Source organism: Microtus oregoni, unplaced genomic scaffold (assembly GCF_018167655.1).
Source record: "Microtus oregoni isolate MIOR12 unplaced genomic scaffold, Mior012 000000F_ref0000247, whole genome shotgun sequence".
Taxonomy (NCBI): domain Eukaryota; kingdom Metazoa; phylum Chordata; class Mammalia; order Rodentia; family Cricetidae; genus Microtus; species Microtus oregoni.
In genome coordinates this window covers 17,062,834-17,087,470 of record NW_024543059.1, presented here as the reverse complement: position 1 = coordinate 17,087,470, position 24,637 = coordinate 17,062,834, and the positions used below count along the sequence as shown (strand labels likewise).

The following is a 24,637-nucleotide window of genomic DNA, read 5'->3' as shown; positions in this document are numbered from 1 at the left end:
TATCGGACAACTGTCTTGCTGGCTTGTTTATCTACTTGTCTGTCATTTGTCATCAAGTTCTCTCAGTGGACTATGTCCACAAATGCTTGGTCTGTTTGTGGTCTCCATGGGTGCCACATCCCAGCACCTCCATCAGCACTTGGAACACGACAGTTACCCACACCGAACCAGCGGAACAAACGGGTGACGGCTTCGTGGCCTTGTTATCATTACACACCAGCTGGGAAACGTGATGTGAGGGCTGGAGATCCAGCACTAGCCCAGATGGTGGCATCTTCAGCAGATCTAAATTCTGAAACTAAAGCAGATGTGCTAGTTAGTAAATCAGGGCAGTGCCCAGCAGGAGAGCAATCACAACCCTGAGTTAACACTGAACTTAAGGCCACAGTCTTCAGCACACAGAGTCTATGCGCAAACACATAAATGCCACTAAAGACACTGGGAAGAAGAACCCGAGGCTCTCCCTCTGCCCTGTGCATCTGCCGGTTCCTTCATGTCAAGGCTCCATCCTTGAGTTCGATCTTGAGCACACTTTGCAGTTAAAGCATCAGCACCAGCAAATAAAGATTCATTGCATCAGCTCAAAGGTCTCCAAGCATGTTGTGATTACAGGTAACAACTCCTCCCAGCTAACAGCTAAAAAGGGCCAGGCATGGAGGCATACTCAGCTTCACACAGTGAGTATTCTTGTATGGGACCAGCGTATTCTTTTAAAACCACCAGGGTTCTCAGCCTGTGAGTAGTGACCCCCAAAACCATAAAAAAGTGCAGATAATTATATTATTATTCATAAGAGTAGCAAAATTGCAGTTATGTAGTAGCAATGAAAATATTTTATGATGGGGGATCACAACAACATGAAGAATTGTGTTAAAGCATCACAGAACTAGGGAGGTTGAGAACTGTTGCTCTCCAGGATAAGAAACTTGGGGTGCCTTTTACATTTCCCCAAATGTCCCTGTATGCAGAAAAGTAGTCTCAAACCTTGACTGTAAAATCAGCCAGAATTAAATATAGCCATCAGGTGAGTTCAGGCAAGCTTCATGATGGCAGAAAATGGATGCTTTGTCTCTTTAGGAAAGAAGGCCTGTTCATCGAATTGTTTGGTTCTCTGCCTTAAATGAGACTAATTCAGGATCCCCTTCCAAGGGGACCACAGCAAAACTCTCCCAGACAGTCTGACTCACCCTTAGTGAGCTGAGGAAATGGGAAGAAACCCTCTCCGTTAACTCACTTTTCTGTTCTGTATGTCATCTTCATTGTCTTGGCTTTTCTGAGATCAAGGAATAGTGTTTCTCCTCCATTCTTTCAATACCCAAGGTTAACATGTTTTCTACACTTTTGTCTCCAATTTTATCTTGCTCTCTGACTGACCCAGTACACACAAGTCTTCAAAACTGTAGTTTCTTCTTTCATACCAGTTTCTCTCCTGTGAGATAAAACTATTGCATCCTAATAAACTAAAGCCCAATGTCCCTTTGAAATCGCACCATGGTCCTGTTTGTCTCCACTCACTATGCATACTCCATAGACCTGACTGTCTTCCGTCCCCACTCAGTCCTGAGCCCTTATACTACATCTTCAAGGATTCATTCCACTGAAACAGTTGTCCATCTGACACTAAATGTAGAAACTGGAGTGGCGGGGGGCTAGGTAGGGTCTCTCTATATGGTCATGCATAGCCCAAAACTAATTCTGTAGCCAAGAATAATCTCAGACTTGTGACAACTACCTCTGCCTCATGAGAGCTGACATCACGGGTCTGCATTACTACACCTAACTAGTTATTCCTGATGCCCAACCTGGATTAATTTCCCTTAGACTTAAGTTTATTTCAAGTGCTTCACAAAGCTAGCCTGGCCCATCCCACCATTAACAACTTGTGCATAACTGGAGATGTTTTTATCTTAAGAGATGTGGTTACTGGCAAAATTCTGAAATTCCAGGAATCTTAGAACCCACCAAGTACCTACGACAGACTACTGTGTGACTTTATTGCAAGTGTTGATTTTAACTTCAATGCTCCCCCTGAGCCCAGCTGTTCTTACTTTTCTCTGTTGCTACCAGATCTTGATCCTTAAAGGCACTTCCTTATGCTTGTTTGTTACCCTGCCTGTTTAGGATCTTTCTGTATCACCTGTTTTGATGTCCAGGGACTTTTCCTCTTCCCAAGACTGCATCTCCACTTGCCAAGAGTCCAAGAGTCAGAAGAAAGAAGTCTACATTTCTCTTGGTCACCTTCTGTTTTCTCCATGTCCACCCCCAGATAGACATAAGAACCTTGTTAGAAGAAGGGGGGTGGCAGGTTAGAAACACAGACCAATGCTGCTGTCACCACGAAGCTGCCAGAGATAAAACATGGCTATCACCTGACCTCAAAGGCTTGTAGATAATCTCCTGATTGATTATCTTGACCAAAAGGAGAACTCTCCTGTTATTTTTCTGAATTCCCTCCCGCTGGTTGACTTCTTTCCAGGTTGAACCCTCCCCTGCCTCCATCCCAGATCAGAGGGTTGGCTGGAAGCACTGAATCTATCAATGCTCTTTCCATAGTTTGTTTCAATCTCTACTGCCACATCCTACCCAATGCATTCCCAGGAGACCAACTTCTTAAAGGCCAGGCCAGGAGGTCAGAATTCAGGGAGACTGACTCTTAACATCATTCTGACCTTGAAAAAGTCAAAGCATCATGCTTAGCCAGCCCTCTGCCAACATATGAGATTAGAGACTCCACTCAGGATCCTCAGGATCTCATTAACATTTCTGGATGGTGGAGCTCAGAACTTTCAGCCCTGAAATGTGGTTAAGTGTCTGGCCCTTAGAGCTACTGGAGGACAATATCACTCACATTATATGATTGTTGGTAACACATTAAAGCCACCCGAGAAAGGGAAATGACAGTTGTATTCACCAATGCTGCCTCCTAGGTCTCAAAGCCTCTAGGCTTCAGAAGGTTGGGAAGCTTTCTGTTAAAACCTAGCTGAGTGTCCATGAAAAGAACAAGCCAATTCCCCTTCAGAGACTTGTAACCCCAGCTGCTTGGGAAATAGAGGCAGGAAAACCCAATTTAAAAACAGGTTTGCCAGCCCAGGCAATTTAGTGAGAACCTGTGATAAGAAAGCGAAACTAGATGGGCAATGTAGCCTAGTGGTGAAGAACACTTCTAGCATGTGCCAGGCCCTAGGTTCACTTTTAAGGACTGCCACCATAAAGAAGAATAAGCAGATCCCCTGGATACCTGCCTACCTGAGGAATGTAAACATGCAGAGTTGTCTGCAATGCAGCCATGCGATGACAAGCATCCCCTCTCGGGGAGCTGCCACCAAGTCCCCACCCTCATTCTGCTTAACATCCAAATACCTGTTACTCAGAAAATTGACTATTTAAACAAAACAGCCTAATTTTCCAGACATAGGGGACTAATGTAATAGATATGGTTCATATAGAGGGGGATTATCCAGATGTGGACGGAAGCAGGCCCAGTGGTACAGATTTGTAATCCCAGCACAGGGGAGGCTGAGGCAAAGGGATCAGGAATTTGAGGTCAGCTGTGTCGACATAGAAAGACACAAGAAAGAGGGAAGAAAGGAAGGGGGTATGGGGAAAGAGGGACAAGGAATTCCCACTGACTGAGATGGTGGGAGATTGCATTCTCATGCTTTGCTGTTAGAGAATCCATTACTGTACTCACAGGGGTAGTCATTATATGAGTTAGGTGTATAAAATAGATATGCCAATAAATTCTGGGGTGTCATTGGATCTGTTTGGCTAGCATATTCAGGTGTAATCGTACTTATTGAGGATCAATAAGATTCCAGAGAAATTAAATTCTAAAACCTCAAGATGATGGATTAAATACATGTTACAAACATGAAGAAGTACAGTGTCGTGGCACACAGCTATAATCCTGGGACTTGGGACTCTGAGGAAGAGACTGGGGATCACGAGCCCAAGAGCAGTCTAGGATACAGAGGAAGAACTTTTCTTGAGGGAGGGGGACTTGATCAGGGGAGGGGGAGGGAAATGGGAGGCGGTGGCGGGGAGGAGGCAGAAATTCTTAATAAATAAATAAATTTAAAATTAAAAAAAAGAAAATAAAATAGGAAGTGCAAGAGCTTCAAGAAGTGAAGGGAAGGATGTGCTAAAAAGTAAACAGCGGTATGAATGATAGAACTGCCTTTGTGCCGATTACAGGGAAAATTAAGGACATGTGTTCTTCCTTGTCTAGACTTAACTTGCCTATGTTTAATTCCTAGGGACACACAAGAATTTTAGTTGGGACTGGTGGCAAAACAAAAGGACCTGCAGGTGAGGAGCAAGCATAGGAGAAACAGTGCTTACAGTTTATACATAAAAATACTGCAAAAAAGAAATGGAGTCAAATGCAGTATCTTAATAAAGCTTATATGTGCTTTACAGAAGCTTTATAGTATATGTCATATGCATAAACTTTATTAAGTTCATATATATCCTTTATTTTACACATATATAAACTTTTGAGGCATTATGTACGTACCATAAAATCAACCCATTTTAATGTACAATTCCATGACTTTTATTAAATCTCCGAAATGGAATGATCATCAGTATAATCCAGTCACAGGGCATTACATCAACCTGGTGAGGTCTTTTGGTCCATTTGCACTTCATCTCTGTCCCTACCCCAGGTCTTGGCGACTGCTAAACTAATGTCTGTCTGTCTCTGTACCTCTGAGTCTGCCTAAAATTTGATACAGATCTTCTTTATTTATAACCTGGCCTTTTTGTTTAGGTTCATTTATACTGTAACATGCATCAGTATTTTATTGTCTTTTGTTGTTAGTGGTATCCCACAATAGGGATATGCCGTATTTTGATCAACTTATTAGCTCATAGGCATTCTACTTCTTGCTGGTTATAAAAGTGATGCTATGAACATTCATGCACAAGTCTTTGGCAGGTGTACTGTTTTTGAGCCACAGGTAAATATATTACCTACACACAAACTTTTAATGTTGCAAAAGATAAATAGCACAGCACATGCAAGCAGTGTTCTAAAAGAAAAAAAAAGTCAGAAGCTACGTGTGTGCATGCTCACATAGAATGATTTTTTTCTGTTAAATAATTAAATAAGTACATAAAAAAGATTAGAAGGCAGAAAGCTAAAATGTTAGCGGTGTTGTCTCTGGGTGATGAGATGGTGGATAATTTATGTGTTTGTGTGCTTTTCTGTATTTCACTGAATTTTCCACTCTGAATATAAATTACTTTTGTAATCAGAAAAAGCACACTGTTATTAAGAGTATAAAAAAAATCTTTCCCATCCAATTTCTCCAGTGTCTTTGCCACTCTGTTACAGACAGATTCCCTCACAATAGTGTGCAAAAGGAGCTGACAGTGCATGGATACCCCCCCAGCCTCGGTGATGTTGGTCACGGCATACTGAAAACCACAGAGTTCCCCCAAAATATCAATCAATTGTAAAGACCCTGAGATCAGTCTCCATAGCAACCCGACAAGGGCATGGCTCTGTATGAGCATTACCAGAGCATGGAGATGGCAGAAGGGCCGCCTCAGACAGTCCAGGGTTACCAAAGGACCACGGCGGTTAGCTGCACGGCAATGGGGTCAGGCTTCCCAAGGTTTGAGGAGACCAGTGGCTCTTTAAGTGACAAAACATTAAAATCTTAGCTGATTATTTGATTGTGGGAGCCTGTGAACAGCAATTTCTACGCATACAGCTGCAAATAGATGTCATGATTAAGTATTTTTAAGAATATCATTTAGAGGCCAGTGAGGTGGCTCAGGGAATAAAGGTACTTGCTACCAAGCGTGGTAATAGGAGCTTTAATTCCAGGCCCCCCACACAAGTTGTCTTCTAATCTCCACACAATACAATAGTAGCATGGTGTGCCCACACATGCCCACACACACATAAATAAATATGCATAATTAAAAATAATTTAAAAATTTTTAAATGTCCTTTGAGAGCTAGTTATTCTTCATTGGTGCTTACATCTCACACAGCTTCATTCTACTGCTTCACAACTGCCCATTTCTTCACCTAAGATCCGCCCCTTAGCAATTAGAAGCAGATATCTCCGATGTTCAAAGATGAGGAAGGCATAGACACTCTTAAATAAACACACCTCTGTTAAACATATCTTCAGTGTAATTCAAAGTTATATCCAAAGGACTCTGGTTTTCTGGCACCATGAGACACATGATGCTGGAATATTGATCCCTTCTCAAAGGCTCCATCTCCAGCCTGCATCAAAACAGGCCTCATATGCATGTGTGTTCACATTCGGTCTGTATCTGCACTTTTCTTTGGTCATACCACCCCACATCCCACTACCCAACAGTGGACCCTCAGCTAACCCTAGCATGCCCATCTGAAGTAGAGCATTCTCATCAGAGAATGCCTCAGGGAAGAGTCTGAGGGGATCCTGGAAGGACACCAAGAAGAGATTTGATGAGGATGGGAAGGCAGCTAAAGTGTTATCAATGAAAGGTGTTCCAGCTGGTCACCCAAGTGGTCACTTCCTGTGGTTCCTGGAAGCTAGTGGGGGTCCCCAATACTACAGAAGTCTCTCTTGCTCAAGACTAAGAAATACTCATCCACATTCTTATTAAATTTAAGCTTCCCAGTCTTGGCACTGTTGATACTTTGGGTTGGCTAATTCTTTGTGTACTAGAGGATGGAGCATACCACCCATCCTTAGTTATCACAACCAAAAAAAAATGTCTCTGCACACATTTTCCTGGGGGATGAAATCATCCCTCACTTGACAATCATATAGTAGACCATGTACTCGTTCACTTAGTAACAGTGAACAGCTTAGAGACAGTGCCCCCAAATGGTTAAAGGATGAATTAGTGAACCACTGTCTACCTGAGACCCGCCCCCCCCCCAAGAAAACATAATTTTTAAAATTCTGTTGTTAGGGACAGAAGCCGGTACTTTGCACATGCCCGGTAAGTATTGTATCACTGAGCTCCCAACGTCATTCTTAGAGACTCTATTCCCCTAGTGAAAGTGTGAAATATTAGCAACAAAGACTTTATCACAACCATCTCAATATAGTTCTCACCTCCAGAATGAAAATGCTGTATCATAGGAGGAAGGGGCACTGTCACCCATCACAAACCATGATGAGACCAGTATCTGCAAAGAGGTGTGTTGGATGCTATACAGAGTAAACCTGTGTTATATAGTCTAGCCTCTCTAGTGAATCCACCCAGGCTAGAGAAATCAGGGAGATTATTAGCATCCTTAAACTGACACTTGCTTGTCCAGGGGTTGGCTAGAACAGTGCTGATTTTCATGTTCCTTAAGCAAATCCAAACATGATTTGTAATGAAAACCTACAATAACAATGGCTTCTCTCTCTTCCCCTCCATCGTTTCATTGTTCCTGCGCTTACCAATGAGATTTTGCAAGCTGACAGCACTGCTAGGTTTTCTCAGTAATGCTTGAAATCTTTCTTGTACATTCCCACGTTTCTGGTGGTGACATCATCACCCTGAAAGCTTTGCGTCTGTTCTTGGCTATGAACACTTCCCTCAGTTCTAATTTCAGCTACAGTGAGCAAAAGTGGACTGATCACACATAAACAAAAGTTATATTTGGACTTCAACCATTTTTAAGAGCATAAAAGGCACTATGTCAAGGGATGCTGGGTTAAATTTCCATGTCAAGGAAAGTACAGAGTGGAGGAAAATTATTTGAAAGACCTTTCTGGAGACTCCAGTAAGTTACTGGATGTAAAAATAAGTGCAATTCGGTTTCTAACAGAAGTGTCATTGTGACATTTTAACTGAAAAATGTTCTCTGGGTTCATCAAGGTGGATTAAAAACAAACCTAAGCGGGAAAAGTAGAAGCATTGCTATTTTCAACAAAAGCCAAGCATCCTAGACATGGTGTTGCTCGTTTGAAGGCCCACTGATGATCTAATTTGTACTAAAGCAGCTCTGCTTCACCAACCCCAAAGTGTCCAAACTTTGCGTCTGTGTCTATCTCTGAATGCCAAGGCCATACAGAAAGAGTTATTAGGAGAGTGGCAAAGGACACACTGGTGAAAAGTGGAGAGTGTGCTTCTGAAGCTTGCCATTTTCACTTTAATTGAACTCTTCGATGGATTAAGTGGCCCATGTTATAGAATCAAGGTACAATTTTCACCAAGAGATATTTCTTTGCATCACTAACTAACCAAAACAGAGACTCGGTCCCTCCAATTTACCAGCAACCCCTCTATCACCTTGGATTTCTCCTTTTAAATTTTCTTCACACCATCTTCACCTCACACAATATAGAGATTAACCTATGTGCCTGTCCTTGCCACAATATCCAAAGATATTTTGAACACATGGCATCCTTGATATTCCCAGAAGAAGCATAGGATAACGGTCTCCAACATCTTTCAGATGAAAGAATTGAAAGGTGAAATTCATCTTCCTTCATCTACACTGACAACTGGTACCCAGGCCAATACCAAGATGGTTCCTGCTCACACTAGAGCAGGGCTCTTCTGAATCCCCACTGTGAGAGGCACAGGCTGAAAGTTGGGAGAAGAGAAGAGGGTTACCCAACCAAGTGCTTCAATCCTTGGAAGGAAAGACACCCATGCTTATTGAAATCCTTAATTCCAGAAACTGCCTCCTCCAACTCCTATATTAGATGATGTGGGTGTTCTACCGAGTAATAATAATTCCAGTAGGCAGCTCAAGAAATGGCCAACAGGATGTCGCAGACAAAAGAAGCTTTATCAGGCAAATACTGGCATGTGAGCTCCCATCCCCAGCCCAGTCATGCTGCTATAGCCTGTTTCCATCTTCCATGTTATAAATAATTCAGTTTTCCTTTTTCTTAAATATCACAAAACCAAGTTGGAATCTTTATGTGGAGGATTCTGCGGTGTCCTTCTCTCCCCGCCTCCCTTCCCCTCCCTCACCAGCCCAGGCAACTCCCTGGAGAACGACCTCTCAAGCTTTAACATTTATTCTTTGACATTTCAGACTGTTTGTTAGGCAGCTCTGCCTCTTGAAATCAAAGTTGGAAAATCTTGCTGAGAAGTCCCGCTTGGCCCTGTCCAAAAGGTGACAGGAAGGGTCTGTTAAAACCCAAACACTGGCATCTTCCCTCACCCTGAGAAACAGGTTGATTCCTACCCACAAAGACAACTCCCCCCGCTTCATCTGCCAGTACGTTCACCAGAAAGCACCTAAGATTCAAAAGATGGCCCCTGTTAGCAGTCAGCAGTGGCTCACTGGAACATGCCATTCAGCACACCTGTTGAATAGCTTATTTTTTCTACATGAGTGTCAGTAAGTCTTTTGTCAACTACCGAAACAAATACAGAACAAACAAGGAAAATCAACTTACTTACCCCAAGTCACTTGCTTAGTGACACTGCTGAGGCTGGGATGCCCGTCTTCATTTCTGCGTGCTACTACTAGGTGACATCCATCTGTGAGAGTGGCTCACATTAGAGCAGAAGTCTCAGGCTCCTATGTGAAGGGTCTTACCATAGGGAGGACTGAGCCTCCTGGGTTGAGATGGGAGATGCGGTTCTCCGTCGATACCTTTGACATCAATGGATCGCTGATGAAGCATCCCGCTTAGTTCTCTTTTAAAAACTACTGACCACATAATAACCAGCGTTCCCTAAAATATGTGTGTGCGATGTACTAAAAGGTGTCAAGTAAAGGAATGCTCCATGTTCAATTATGTTGGGAAACTTGCAGAATGGAAAGGTTTGTTTACACCAGGGGTTCTCAGAGTCTTTAATGTTCTAATGTACACCAGGAACCCGAAAGAGCCTGAAAAGCCATGTAATGATCTCTGAAGTTATCTGATGAAATCTTTAGCATCTGACAGACTTAAGGGGAACATTGCTGGAGCCAGCGAAGAGAGGGCACATGACCTTCAAATCATTTATTTAATGACCGAAATGAGAAAATTATTTTTCGGCAAGTTGGGAATTCCAAATTAAGAGAGAACCATATGGCAGTTGCTGAAGCCTTGCCCAGAAAACTGACCTGTTCAACAGTTTTTCAAGCAGTTGACCTGATAAAATGGTTAAGGTGGCCATTTTGGTCTTCTTCATAACCAAGTTGGCCATTTGACATCAGGGGTGTTAAGTAGCAAATGCCCATGAGGGTCACAAGGAATGCCAAAGTGACTGCCATCAAGGTTGAGCCATCCCGTAGATCATTTAGACACAGATTCAGAATTTAAAGTCTCCTAGCCATGACATTCCGAACTATGCTCTATAATGACGATGGTTTCCGTGGCACTCACTGACTAGGCAAGACCAGACTCCAGGGCTCCCCGGTCAACTCTCTCAGCCTCTTCTCAAGTAAAGGACTTGAGCAAAACAGTGGCCCATTGGTGGGAACATCCAGAGAGCACCACAGGTCTTTGCTGCTCCTTCTTAGCCAGACTGATCTGTCAGAGACTAACACTCCCAAGAGTTGTAGATTTAATCCTTCCCCCTTAGCAGCAGGAAGGTGACGATACTGATATGCACACAGTGCACAGGCTGGATTCACTTTGCGTCTAGCCTGGGTTATTAACATGTGCTGGATTCACTTAACATCTAGCCAGGGTTATGGGGTTTTCCAGCTTCCAAGGATTATTTGGGAAAGGACTCTGGAAGAGATACTTTTAGGTGGCCTATGGGACATAGACTTCAGGTCACATCTTGATCTTGAGAGCAGGTGGAGAGATCTTGGAGACTGTTCCTCCAAGAAAGACTGCCAGCGAGAAAGCTACTGTGGGCAGAGGCCTCCTCTTGTAGAGGCTAAACCCTGTTACCATCAAACTCAAGGGCATTATAAGTACCCGAGTGTGTGAGACTAAGTCCTACATACATATGGCCCCTCTCTCCCGCCATCCACTTTCTCTTTCTTTGAGAAATGCATTTGGGAGGGGGAACGAGGAATCATGAATTTTCATCAGCTGCTATTGCAAGCCTTGCAGAGGAAGAAACACCAAACACATCACAAGGACACACAGAGCAAAGCTAACATGTGCGCAGAGTACGAAGGTTGGTGGCACTTCAGAAGTCTGCAAAAGGAAGCTTCCCAGGCCATATCTGACAGCATTGAAGTCACTTTCTGCATTACCAGCCTAGAACCTTGTCCTTCTCACTGGAGAATGAACTGCGCAATCAAGAAAGGGAAGAAAGTGTCTCTTTAAGGGAAATAGGCCACTTGCTCCAACGCAGTTCCCAAAGGCAGAACCAAGCTTCATTTTGCTGCCATGGTAACAGCATAAAACTAGCAGAAACAGAGGGAAAGACCTGTAGGTCCCCACCAAGGCCTTCTCTGGTGCTACTTACCAAAGTCTGGCTTGGTGGTGTGTGCTGAGCTGCCATGACCCTCTTGAAGTCAGTCTTGGCGGCCACCGTTCTGGAATGCATACCTGTTGGTAGCCTCATTCCTTGCTCCTGAAACTCTCTCCGTGTCCGAGTGGAGAATCTTCACCACCCCCTCCTCTGAACCCATGGGTGTCATTTGACTTTTCTTTTAGTCAAGGGGCGAAGTTAGAGCTCAGTGGTTTGGAATCTCAGACTGTCCAGGGTCCGTTGTTGTTGACTACGCTACACACCCATCTTTATATCCTTGACCTCATCAAAGTTGAGCTCATTCGCACTGAAAAGTCTTTGAGGGACTGTGATTTGCATAGGGTCATGAGTTAACATGGTGATTGTGCAAAGCCCAGGGGAGGCTCTGATCATGTGTTGTAAATTCATGTGTCTCCTAATACCGTAGGCCTGGAAGTCCCACCAGAGCGGCCAGTTACGGCTTTTTCTGCAGTTCTGGCTGCTTTCCATGGGTTTATAATTCTGCCTTTTGCCTTTGCTCCAAGAAGCCCCTCGTCCACCCTGGGCCTGGGCGGGAGGGTTTCCACACGGGTGCCGTCAGCATCCTTTACGGCCCAGCAGGGTCTATGCTCACAGAGCTCACCCTCTATATCTCACTTCTCTTTGTCAGAGGAGCCAAGCCTGTCTCCCATCAATGACGTAACCCTAAGATGACCCTCCTTATTCCCACCCTCTGTTTCCTACAGTCTGGAGCATGCGGTAAACTTGAGCAAAGCTTCAAAAATCCATATCCCCCTACAGGGAGAAGGGAGTGGGGAAGGAGGACCGAGCTCCGGCAAGCACACTCAAAGATCTTCTATGTTAGGGGGAGCCATTCTCCAGATGGAGTGAGATCACAAGGCAGAGAGGTCACAGGTCTTCTACCACCCATATAGAAATAGTTTTTCCTCATCAGGTTGTACTTTAAGGAGAAAATGAGGCCAGGTCACTCTGCAGAGGTTTTACTCTTTGTGGACAAAGAAATGGGACCCAAATCCTACCCAAGCAGGCTTCTGAATCCTGATGTCATTTCAGAAGCATGCCCATTGCTAACACATCTCCTTCAAGTCACTTGTGAGTTCAAGTAGGGTTGAAGGAGGAATCTTATTTAGCTCTGAAAATATACTGTCAGAGCCAGGCTGAGGTTCTCCCGGGAAGTGGGAAGCAGAGGGGGCGGTAACTGCAGGATCGCTAGAGGCAAGAAAACGCAGAACCAGAGCTTTCCAAGGAAACCTGAGGCTGCAAGTAGCTTCACCCACATCAACCAGGATTAAAGAGCAGGGGTGGAGTGGGCGGGTATAACAGGCAGAGGGTAGCAATGGAGTTCAAGATTAGCACTGGACATTGCAGATGCAACGCCAAGCTCTGGCAGTTTCTAGTCTGCCTCTCTCCCTCCCCTGTCAAGCTCAAGAATTTTCTCCTGGTCTTCCAGGGAAGCCTCGGGGGACATAGGCCTGCTCTCCACTGTCTCATTTCTTCTTTATTTTTCCTTCCTGCCACCTTCATTTCACATTTGGCATCAGAGTCGCGCGAAACAACTTGTGTGCAAGTCTGGCTCAGTGCAGGGGGCAGCAAGCACGGAAGAAGGGAGGCTCCACTCTGCCTAACCCACGACTAGTTTAGCTTGGAAAGCTACGCACCAATGAAATCATTCTGCGTGGATCAGCCCTCTTCTGTGCTTGCTCTGAGGGACCAAACCTGCCCTGGCTGCCTTCAGCTTGTAACCGAGACTCTTGATATTTGCTCCATTCTGGCTTTGGCCTGAAGGAACTAGGACACATTAAAATGAGAGGTGTCACACCCTAGGGTTCTGCGGCAGCTGTCACACCTGGAGGTAGAGCGAGCTCAAGGTGAGGATGGAGGAGGTGTGGGGCACTTGGCCACAGGGAGGAAATCCTGTATAAGAGAGGAAGCCCTGAGGCCAGCTTCTTAGCTTCCCCAACTGAAGCTACTTAGCATCTATTCTTTGCCTGGATGAGAAGCACATGGCAGAGCTGCGACTTCTCAGGAGACCTCGGCTGCTGTCTGAAGGACCATAGCTTGAGGTGGACGGTAGGAAGCTATCATGGTGAAACCTCCAGGAGCAGAAAAGAAGCTGCTTTGGGGGACAAAAGAGTGAGCAAGAGCTACTCTGAGCTCAGGCATACCCCGAGGTGTCACTGGTCATAAACTATGGAAACCCCAAATAGTTGCTGAATTATTCTGAACCTCGGTTTCTTGTGGATAGAAAGTTCTGGTTCTGCGTAGGTGTTTCCTATGACAAATGAAGCGATGATTGTAAATGCTCCATTGTGAGCCTAATTTGGGGTGTGTAGGCCTCAGTCCCATGACCTGGCCATACAATCTCATAATGCACAACCTCTATATGCTGTGCCACTTAATGGTAGCCAGTAGAAGAAAGATACAGTTCAGTTCCACAGCCTCGAATACACACAATTGTCACCTCTCAAATATCCCTCCAGAATAAAGCTCAGAAAGTAACTGGCAAACATGCTGGACTCATTGGTTATCCAGGTACGAAGATCTACAGCAAACTCTCATGGGGTCAGACCATATGCTTAAGACCAAGAAAGCCCCTATGAACATCTGCCAGTGAGCTCTGAATCCCAAAAGTTTGGAAACTGCAGCTCTGGCTGGTGATACTCCTTAGGTCCCCAATCTGGCAACTTTTCTGGACTGAGCTCTGCTCTGGGGGTACCCTGTGGAAGCTCTGCCTTACCCCAAGTTCTAATAGGGAGAATTTCATGGCACTTTAATACCTAGAAGGAAACCAAAGAAATGACAGGCCTCGAGACCAGATTCTGTTTTCCAAACCCAGTCAGGTCCTTCCTCTGCCCAGCCAGTTTCCTGCACGTCCCTGGCATTCACCGAAGCCTCTGCCAACGACACTGCACATGATCTCAACTCTTACTGAATCATCTCACTAATGGTACAGGAAAGATTAGAAGCTACCACAGAAAGACTCCATTATTTCCTTGCCCCTGAACCCCTGCACAACCCCATAGCCTCCTAATACATAAGAACTCTCACTCCACTCGTCAACACTAATGAACCCCTGGCCCCTCCAGCTTTTTCAGGGGTTAATCCCACCCACTATCTATGCTGTGCGTTGGCAGGCCCTGTGCATGGGATAACAAAGATCTTAAACATCTCTCATGGAAAACCAAAGTTCTTGCTTGAATTCACACCCTCTTCCTTGGTCACAAGGATAGTCCCAAACACCAGACATCCTTGCCCTAACCCTTATATTCTAAAATATATAAACTATACATGCTATCCACTGGGAATATACAAAAGTGAGGAGTTACTGTAACCTCTATTGTGCACCAGGCCATTCCTACAGGCAAAGACTTACATTGAGGCAGGAAGAATTCAAGCAGACTTGTGTAGGAAATACAGTGAGCGAGATGGTATTGAAAGGCACCAATCTCATCTCAACAATCCTGTCGCATATCCCACCTACCTTGGCTGCTTCTCCTTTGCTTCCTATGAGATGGAGCTTCAACAAGCCCTTATGAGACCCAGAGAAGGGTCCACAATCTACCTAGTTTTCTTTCTCTGGCCCTTGCTCTCTGTGCTTCTTACATATTGCTTGCTTTCCTCTTAAAGGAAGCAAATATAAAGTTCAGAAGACATTTTGACCTTTGTACTTGTGGTGGCGACCAGGATCCAAGCGTGGTCAGTGAGAAATGCCAGCTCACCTTGGCTTTTGACTTTCAGTAGGATCCAGGGACTGCTTTTCCACCACCTTCTGGAAGCTCATGTGAGCCCTTCCAAGACAGCTGAATCAAGGTGGATGTGGTTGTGCATGTGTGCATGACAATATATATATATATATATTTGTGTGTAAAGTGTCTCTCTCTGGGTGCTAAGAGATTGGCCTAGAATCTCAGAGATTAACCTTTTTCTAAGTAAGTTCACAGAAAAGATAGAAAACTACTCTATCCTAGGGAAAACCTCACAGGCTTGCTTTTACATCAAACAGAAAGGCTCCCCCATTCCTGCTCCCAGATCCCTTTGCACAACAGCTCTGAAGAAAATACCTCTACAAGTCCTAGCTTCTCCAACAGCAGAAAACTCTCCAGGTACCAAAGATATCAGTAGCCTTAGGAGTGACTACAGGAATCGAGTTTGAATCTTGCTTCTGCCTATCATGTGTGATCCTGGATAAACCACTGAACCTCTCCGAGTACCTAATAAGATGAAGAAGTACTTCTTTGTAGAAATCTAAGGTACCTGGAGGAGTCTCCACAAACCCAACCAATGGGACATATTGTAAATCCCTCTTTGCTAGCAGAAGTGTACAAGAAACTTCCATAGGAAAGTAATATCAAGGTGGGAAACAAAGTGTGAGCAGCTCTGGAATGGCTACCTCTTGAATGTTCTCTGCGAAGCTTCCAAATAAGAGGTCTGATGCAGTCATTTCATTAGAAAATAAAGTGTTTATTAAGAAACTATACACTGAACACTCCTATAAGTCTCTGTGGAAACACAACGCCCCATTGTCATAGCACAAAGTGAAGAGATGGCAGAATAAAAGATGCTGTGATGGATGGAGCCTGGGAGGCTGGAAATGAGGTCATGATTTACAACAAGTAAAAACATCATCCTCAAACTTACTCCTTAAAGACACACTCAGGAGGAGATCTGAACCCAAGGGATCATCTGAGCATGACGGGGAAGAGTCCAACATGGAACTGTGGGGAGCTGGGGGATCAGGGCTGGAAGGGACTCAACAACTACATACCCCGGGGGGGCCTTGAGCAACCGTGAACCTAAAGTGACACTGGGAAGCCACTCCAGGTCCTGGGAAAGAATTGGAAAGCTTCGTGCTTATGTACCCCATAGAGGTATCTCTAGCATTAGTCTGGGAGCCTGACACGATAAACCATCACCGGCAGGCCCTAGAGAATATAACCCTTAAGTAAGATCTTTGCACTCAGGTAAATTGCTAAATTTCCCAAATGCATATGCTCTGACTTCCAACTGTGCTGAAACACTGCACCAGAACATACGGGGTTTTTACTAAACACATGTTGTCTCAAGAACTGAGCTTGGGGTACTCCATATTCTTTCCCATGACAGGGACACCCATGGAACTGGGAGAGCTGGGCTAAGTCAAAAGTCACTCAGCCAACCTAGAAAAGCTTTATAGGCTCTGCAAATTTGTCTTTCCTATTACATAAAGGACTATCAACCCCTTCCCTCTCCCCATAGGATCAAGGTGAAAATGCTGGAGCAACCCCTCTTTGGGAGAGGATGATGATGGCTATGGAGTAAGATATGAGAGAAAGCAAGCAAAGTAAACACACATATCGACCAGAGACCAGGATGACAGCCCATCGGTGCCATGAGAAGGGCTGGAGGAGGCCAGGTTTTACTTCTCTTCCCCTTCAGTTCATCTTGACCTTGGCAATGATGACTCCACTGGGTTCCAAAAGTTCTCAGAGTCAAGAATAAGTGGAAGCAGGGGGAGAGAGCCAATCCCGAGATCACGGGCTAGGAGGAAGGGTCTTGGTCCCTGATTCCCTTGGTCTCTTGTGGTCCTAGTAGGATGGCCAATTCACGGGCAAGACCTCCTGTAGCCAATGCTTGTCGGAACCGCAGCTCTAGGGACCCAGGTAGAGCCAGCAAAAACTCTTCCAAAAGAACTTTCTAACATTGCACTCAGTGCGAGCCATCTCAAAGAGAAGAAGGAGGGGCCAAGTGTGTCCACAAAAAAGTATGATTTTTTTTTCTCCACACACACACATACACACAAAAAATAAAAATAAAAATAAACCAACAAAATGACTGTCTTCCTTTCTTCCCTCCGAGACCTAATCTGTCGTCAATACTTGGGCCTGGCTCCCCTTCCTCTTACCGCGCCGTCTCCACCTCTGCTTAAGAGCCCTCTGTGACTCTTCCCCACTGGAGGTTGCTCAGGGCGATGAGGTCACTGAGAGGACCGCATGGAAATCCCACGCTTCCAAGCAGGAAAGTGAGACCGGAATGCGGCTGGACTTCATCAGGCTTTCTTGTGATGGTTGGGTCAAGAGAGTGGCTAGTATGTTTAAAAGGTAGCTCCTGGTGCTTGGGTTTGTATTTTCTTTATTGGTTCTAGAGATGTTGGCAGAAGCTGCCTCGGAGGCCCGGAGAAAAAGGAGCACAGTGATGACTGGAGGGGAGGGGCAACCTGCCAGTGGTCCATGGGGGCCACACCCATCTCAGTGGTGGCAAAGGATGCTGAAGCACTGGTGGCTTGTGCAGTTTCTACTTAGCATCCCTGGATCCAAAAAGAACAATGCCTAGAGCTTCCAAACTCTCAGAGGGCCCATCCTACCAAGGTGACATCAGAACAAGGAGGTTTAAAAGGAGTTTTTAAAAGCCATGACGTCCTTTGCTGAAATAAACATTGACATCCTCAACATAGATGCCATGGTTAAGAGGCTTGGAATGTCCGGAAAGGCTTATTGGATTCAACATAATTTCTCTGAAACCTATAAAAAAACAAAAAGAAAAAAACAGAAAAACAGAAAAAAGCAAAATAAAGTAAAAACCAAAACCCCCAAAGAAGATCAAAACTAAGACAGGAAACAGAGAGGGAACTTGAAAGGGGGGAAATCTAGAGCTATAGCTATAGATATATACCGGGAATAGCCAAAATGAATTGCCAGCAAAAGGCAAGGATGGGGTTTGCAGGTAACTTAAAACAAGTGTGCTCAGAGAAACACTCTATTTTGCTGGGACCTTCACTGAGCCGAGAAAGGGAAGTGAGCGTTTACATTACATTGGGAGTTTGACCTAGGACTGTCATGGAAGAGGTAGAGACTAAGGGAATCTTGGTCTATAGCCATGATTCTGGGAGGAAGGAACCCTGGCAATGAGCTACTGGGGAGGCAGGAAAAGGGGGGTGTGCGCACACTAGTATTCTCAGAGGAGGTGGGGAAGAAGGCTCGCTTTAGCAGAACTCAACATCCTTAGGGGTCTAGTTCAAGGAACTAAATTTCTTAACACTCTCAACTACACAAGGAGTAGGAAATGCTATACTCCCAAGTCTGTGCCTGCTTTCTCCTTGGCTTCTCACCTTCTATTCCCAGGATTATGAGAAGCTTAGAAAATGGCAGTTCAACTTCCCATAATTCCATGTCTTACAGGGGCCTAGTAACACTCTGAAAGAGTATGTGATACAGTTGACCACAAGGTCATAAGCTGCCTCAAGAAGAGAAAACTTTCTTGACAACTTGGTTCTTTTCTGGCCATATATCCAGCGACAGAATAGGATGTCCAGAGACATGGATATTCCTAATCAAACTCCAGAAAAGGGTTACTCAATCAATCCCAAATTGTAAAATTGCCTATTTATATATATGGGGGTGGGGAACAGAGAAACCCCACCTTTCTGTGAAAGCCATACACAGGAATGGAGAGGGAACATCGTCCACTGAGTACTGGGCATACATGATGGGGAAAGACTAAAACAGAGTTCTATCATACTGAGACTTCCTCAACCCTCCCTGCACAGGACACAGTATGATCAAAGCAGGGATGAGTCATTTTGGCTGTTTTGTTACCTCTGTCTGCAGGGAGTGAGATGAGTTTATAAAAATAGAGAATGTTCCCCCTTGTTCATGATATAATGTTAAGAGGAATGTCAGTTTTCCATGAGCTATGAAAGCTCTTCTGTGCTGAACCCCAAGCAGGGGATCTCACATGTAACAGGGTAGGACGAGATGTCCAGAGGTCTGAGCAGGTTTCTGAGATGGTTCATGATACTACTGTTTCTCTCTAGATCAGGGTCCCTCTCTTGCTTTCCTGTATCCTTCACCTTAGCCTAAAGAAGCATCCTCCTTTCAAAGAGATTCTTCTCACTCAAGGGACTTGAGTACTAATCCCAACCTGGACACCTAGCAATATCCTAGTCTTCAGAGACACATGGAGGTTAATGGGTCTTTGGGTCTTAAGAATCAAAAGTGGTCAGGGAGGATCTTCACTTCATACAAAGATGTCAAAGGAGGCAACTCACCATGTGACCTTGGGTAGGACACATCCCCACTCTGGACCTCAGGTTCCTCATATATATAGTGAGTTGATGGGACTAGATGATCTCTATTGTCCTTCAAGTTTAATATCCCATGATTGTCTATGTTTGAAAAGACCCCTGGCAGAAGAGGCAGATACAGGGGTTAATGGTCAGTATTAAACCCCAAGTGCAAAACCCTGGGGAAGTCTTCTTAAATGCACAATGCCAGAAACAGAAATCAACGGCTCCCAGCGCCTGTATCCACACTGCTTTGCCTGATTCATTTTATGTATAAAATCTAATCATTTTCCTGAGTATCACATAGTGGCACTATCAAATTTGTCAAATTCATCAAATTGGAGTCAGGGAAAAAAGATTTGCCATCACCATAAATTTTGTCCAATCATTTTCCTAACCCGTTTGCCCATCACTCACTCCCTTTATTAGGTTTAACACCCACCCCTAAATATTCTCACTGTAAATATCCTGGGTGCCACTTCTGAGCTGGAGGGGAAGAGTTTATGACTTGGGAGATGATGCTACAGGACCCAAGATCCCCTTTCTGGCTTTGTATCCCACAGAAGAAAAGTCCAAGAGGGAGGCCATGCGACAGGACTGGGGATGAGTTAGAGGGGGTGGCTCCTTATGGTCTCTCTTGTCCTTGTCAGGGCAGAAACCTTTGGAACAGCAGAAGTGACAGTTTTCATGGAGACTCTAAGGTGACAGGCCTCACGAAAGGTGATAGCACTGCCGCTCCTGAGACATCTCTCCTCTAGAGACCATGCAACATCCATGGGCTCAGGAAGGCTCCATGTCAGATCCTATATAGACCAAGGCCAAATCTGCCTCAGTCCCGGCCAAGGTCCCTAAAGCTAGCTGCCTCTGTAAACACGAACATTTTCCCATATGAGCCAGGATCTGGAGTTTGTTTTCTCTGGAACTCTGTCCCAGGTGGAGCCTTTCCAAGATTCTAAAAGCTGAAGCATGAGAGGCACCATTCCAAACCCCTGCGCCCCCCACCACACTCCCGAGAAAAACCCAGAAAAGAAAGGGCAGACATAAGCTCAGAGGAGGGCAGGGAAGTCCTGGACCACAGGAGACATAAGCAAAAGGCTAGATGGGCAAAGAGAGTGCTAGAGAGAGACAAACACATGCCCTGAGAAGGCCTTGTCCACAGGTGGCCCAACAAAAACCTTCTATCTGTCAGCGGCTCTCCCGAGAGTCATCCGGCACAAAGGAACCGTGGGCCCTCTGTAATTCAGAACAGAGCCTGGACATCAGGGATTGTCAAAGTCTGAGGAGCCAGCCAGACATTCCAGGATTGCTCCAGGAGAGGAAAAGGGAGTTGTAAGGATGTGGGGAGGAGGAAAGGGAAGTGAAGCACCCGAAGGATTGAGCAAGGGGTTTGGGAACCCAACCCCAATGAACCAAGAACCAATTAAATCTGCATGGCCAAGTCCTCCGTATCCTCGGCAGCAAGGCTAGGCTAGTTCACTACTATAGCTGTGTAAAATGCAAAATAAAGCCCAGAATCTCCAACCTCTCTGTTTCCCAGCACTTGTCTGAACCCCAAGCATCTCTTCCTGCAGACGGACAAACAGCTACCTGCTCACTAGCGTCTGTAGTGGCAAGCATCTTTCTGTGTCTCCTGCCTACACTTTCTTCTCCTAACTCCGGAAGCTCAAGGGCCCCTCTTTCTGTTCCCCTTTGTTATCTAGTCTCCATAAAGTGTTTATTTTAGGCACCACTGGATAACGTTCCTATCCTCTCTCTTTGAATGTATTTGTCACCCTAGAGTTGTTATATCACAAGAAGGAACTGAAATACATAGGGTTCTGGTGTTAAGGTCCTGGGTAGCTTATTAAAAGGGATGCAGAAGCCGAGGCAAGTCTGGAAGGAGGCCTACCCTACCCTAGTCAGCGTGGTATTCTTGCGGCAGTCTCCCCTCCTTTCTCCAGTGGTGAGAAGCAATAACTGCTCCTGAACCAGGATTCCAGCAGACCTAGGATAAAGAAAGAGCCTGGGGCAAAGCCCCTGTCAACAGACATACCGCTGATCACCAAAGATTCATTATCAAACCAGCCATTGGGTACAGTTACTTGGTGATCCTCCAATATCTTAAAAGTTGGATAGCATTAACTCAATCAGATTTTTAGAAATTTCTAATGTTATTTTATTTGAACTTGAATCCAGATATTTCTAAAATACGTGAAATGACCTACTTGTGAAAAAAAGGCTCCTTACTGAAAACTAGTTCTTAAGACTAGGTGTTAGAGAGAAAGCCAAGCTAGGATTTTCTCCAGGGAGAGGAACCTCTCCCCTCCAACAATCCCTGGGCAGAGGATTGGTTTCTTTCCTCACAAATTGCTTCTATGGAGAGCCACATAGTCCCATGCATGCCACTTCTCCCATGGAACACGTCACAGACCAACTCTTCCCTGGATCTCCATCACTCTGGGAGGAACCAGTTACTTGGATTAGGGCCTTCGAGTAAGGAGCCCCAAACCACACTTGGTATCACTTCCTGGAGTTCAGGCTAGGAACGGTAAAAACTAACCTAGGAGGAGGAGGCAGGAGGAGTCTAGAGAGAGGAGCAATTTGCAGGACAGTCATGATTACAGAAAGCATGGGAAAGCCGACAGAAGATCCACTCAGTGCCCAGGCCTAGCCACTGTGTGAACAGAGTTCACAGTGTTGAAGAAAGGTTCCATCCTGTATAGAGGTCTCTTCACTTTATTTTCTGCCTAGGTGCTGTCTCCTCCAACTTCATGGGGAGAGGATCACCACAATGGCCTTGGGGAGTCTGGGTTATGGCTGTGTCTGGCTGAACCGTTACTTCGCTAGGGCAGTTTTTCTTTGGAATATAAGCTCTTTTTTCTCCTGTAACCAAATTCATTGAAAGTCCAGAAGTGTTGGCTCAAGATGTCAAGTCTCAAATCATAGCCTTGCTGGCTGCAGACAAGATGGCTTGAAACTCATCTTTCCTTCTGTAGTTCAAGCTAGCAAGCTTAGCACACTAGCTATGAATGACCCTAGAACCCTAACCCTAAACCCTAACCCTCGCTCTCACTCATATTCCCACCCTGCTTGGTTTCTTCCTCTCTTCCTTCTCCCACCCCAAACAAATGAATTTATAAAAAACTTTCAAAACTCTACTTTCCAGAATTTAAAATTTAGACTTCACACTTAAAATATCCTTATTTGTAGTTTGTCTTACAAACCCAAGGGTCTGGCAAGGCTCAGCCAATATTTCTACAAAGTAATCACTAGTCAGCTGAGGCAGATGTAGCAGTGCACTGTGGCCTAGCTGTGTGGTTCCTCATTCACCATGTCCCTCCACTCTTGGGGCTCCCCTACACTATCACATATGAACAGTCATTAAGTCATGCCTGTATGTTAAAAAACGCCACGGTGGGAATGGCACTCAGCACTCACTGAGTGCTCCTTTAACACAAAACCATTCCTTTCTCTAGTCAGGACTGACATTTACAAAGAAAGTCCTTCTATAGCAGAAGATCAAGCTTGTCATCTCAAAGATGAGAGACCACTCACGAAGATAGTTGTATGCATAGGAGGGGTACTGGGTTGAGAAATGAGGTTCTCAATAAGAAAATATATTTAGGCTGGTAAGAAGACTCAGCAGGTAAGGGTGCTTGCATCCAAGCCTGAGGACCTGAGTTTAATCCTTGGAACTATGATAGCAGAAGGAAAACAATAATTCATATAATTTGGCTTCTGAATTTACATATGTACTCTAGCAAACACACACACACACACACACACACACACACACACACACCTTAAATAAATGTAACTAGTTCTTAGACAAAAGAAAACATATTGGGGGCCACCAAAACCTCACTCTAGAAATGAATGTGGCAATTGTATCCTCCACAGGGCCCGATATGAACAAGGTGTGGAAATATAGCTGTTATATTTCCTGGGGTATAGACAATATCATAATAAACATGCTGCAAAGGCTTCTATGGGATACTGAAGTGTACTTGAGGCTGTAAGATCCCTATCATATGCTTCATGGCTGAATACTGAGCATAGTCCCCTGGCTTCAATATAGGGTGCCCTCTTCTGTAAAGTATCCCAGTACTGCTGGGAAAATATGGAATGAGATGTCCTTGGCCCAGCGATCTGCAAGGCCAAATTTGGTTCTAGTTGTATGGATCTGGCTCTAAAGGAAGGGGCTAAGGCTAAGGCATCTTCTTATACAGTCATGCTTATGGAAGTCAGACCAGAAAGCAACCAAGTTTGGGTGAGAGGAAGTATACACAGAACACTGGGATTCTCAGATTTAAGCAGACATCCTGGCAGAATCTTGGAGCTCTCGACTTATTCCAAGGAGTACTACAAGAGTCTCACTCTAAAGGGAAAAACATGCTGAGGAGCAGTGTCCTTGGCATTATTAAGACTTGCCCAACAGTAGCCTGGTCTTGGCTTCCACGAGTGAACTGTTAGTCCCCCAAAAGGTAAAATCCCTTCTAACCAATAGCATGAATGAAGTCACCATTCAGAGCCAAAGAACCCCATGCTCTGTAGAATGATATCATAAAACAACACTACGATCCGCAGACATTGCTCTATGAGAGATAACAAGAGGTCGTTGGGCACCTATCTCTTTTTCTTGATCAATTGGCAGGGAGGAAAACCCCAGGTATTAATAGATCATCTGCATTTCTTTCCTTCACTTCAAAATATCTTTTATGTTAAGTATGCGTTTTCCTGTTTCTTGATTCTTTGGACTCTTTTCAAATGTTTAAAATATCAATAAAGTATAGAGAATTTCACAACTCTGTGCTTAGTGGCTAGTATTAGCATTTTTTTTTTAAAAAAATCTTTTGGTGCCTTCTTCTCAGCTCTTTTGAAGACAATCTATTATTACCATGTTATTATAGTATAACTATATTATGAGCAAGAACTCACCTGTGTATCTTACACTCTGTTTCTCCCCAGCAAAGCTAGCCCCTACTCTGGAGTGGACAACTGATCCAGGCACTCCTTCCGATAGGCCGACTACAGCCAGATGATAGTATTGTTTTGCATAGTCTTTAAGCTTTAAAATGAGACTGATTTTTTTGTTCTGCGAGACAAGGTCTCATGAAGTCAAGCCAGCCTCGAACTTGCTACTATATAACTGAGGAACGTAGCAGTTTGGAGGAGAAATGTCCCCACTGACTCATGTATTTGAATATTTTGTCCCCAGTTGGTGGCACTCTTTGGGAAGGCAAAGGGACTTTTAGGAGCTGGAGTCTTGCTGGAGGAATTGTAGCACTG

General features: G+C 44.7%; 1 protein-coding gene across 5 annotated transcripts in view; it reads right to left on the bottom strand.

The window, feature by feature from the left end:
• The window catches only part of Ntrk3 (neurotrophic receptor tyrosine kinase 3), a 358,909-nt gene that overhangs the window by 84,293 nt on the left and 249,979 nt on the right, over nucleotides 1-24,637 (bottom strand). Inside the window, exons 13-14 of one of the 5 annotated variants that reach the window (XM_041656676.1) lie at nucleotides 19,355-19,489; nucleotides 15,778-17,828 (exon numbers count right to left, since the gene is read on the bottom strand). The exons of 3 other annotated variants lie outside the window; for them this stretch is intronic. In XM_041656676.1, coding sequence (XP_041512610.1) covers nucleotides 17,710-17,828; nucleotides 19,355-19,489 — 254 coding nt within the window. In that variant the 3' untranslated portion in view covers nucleotides 15,778-17,709. Of the gene's footprint in view, nucleotides 1-15,777; nucleotides 17,829-19,354; nucleotides 19,490-24,637 lie in introns of those variants that run through there. One more of the 5 variants, XM_041656677.1, reaches the window with a different exon arrangement.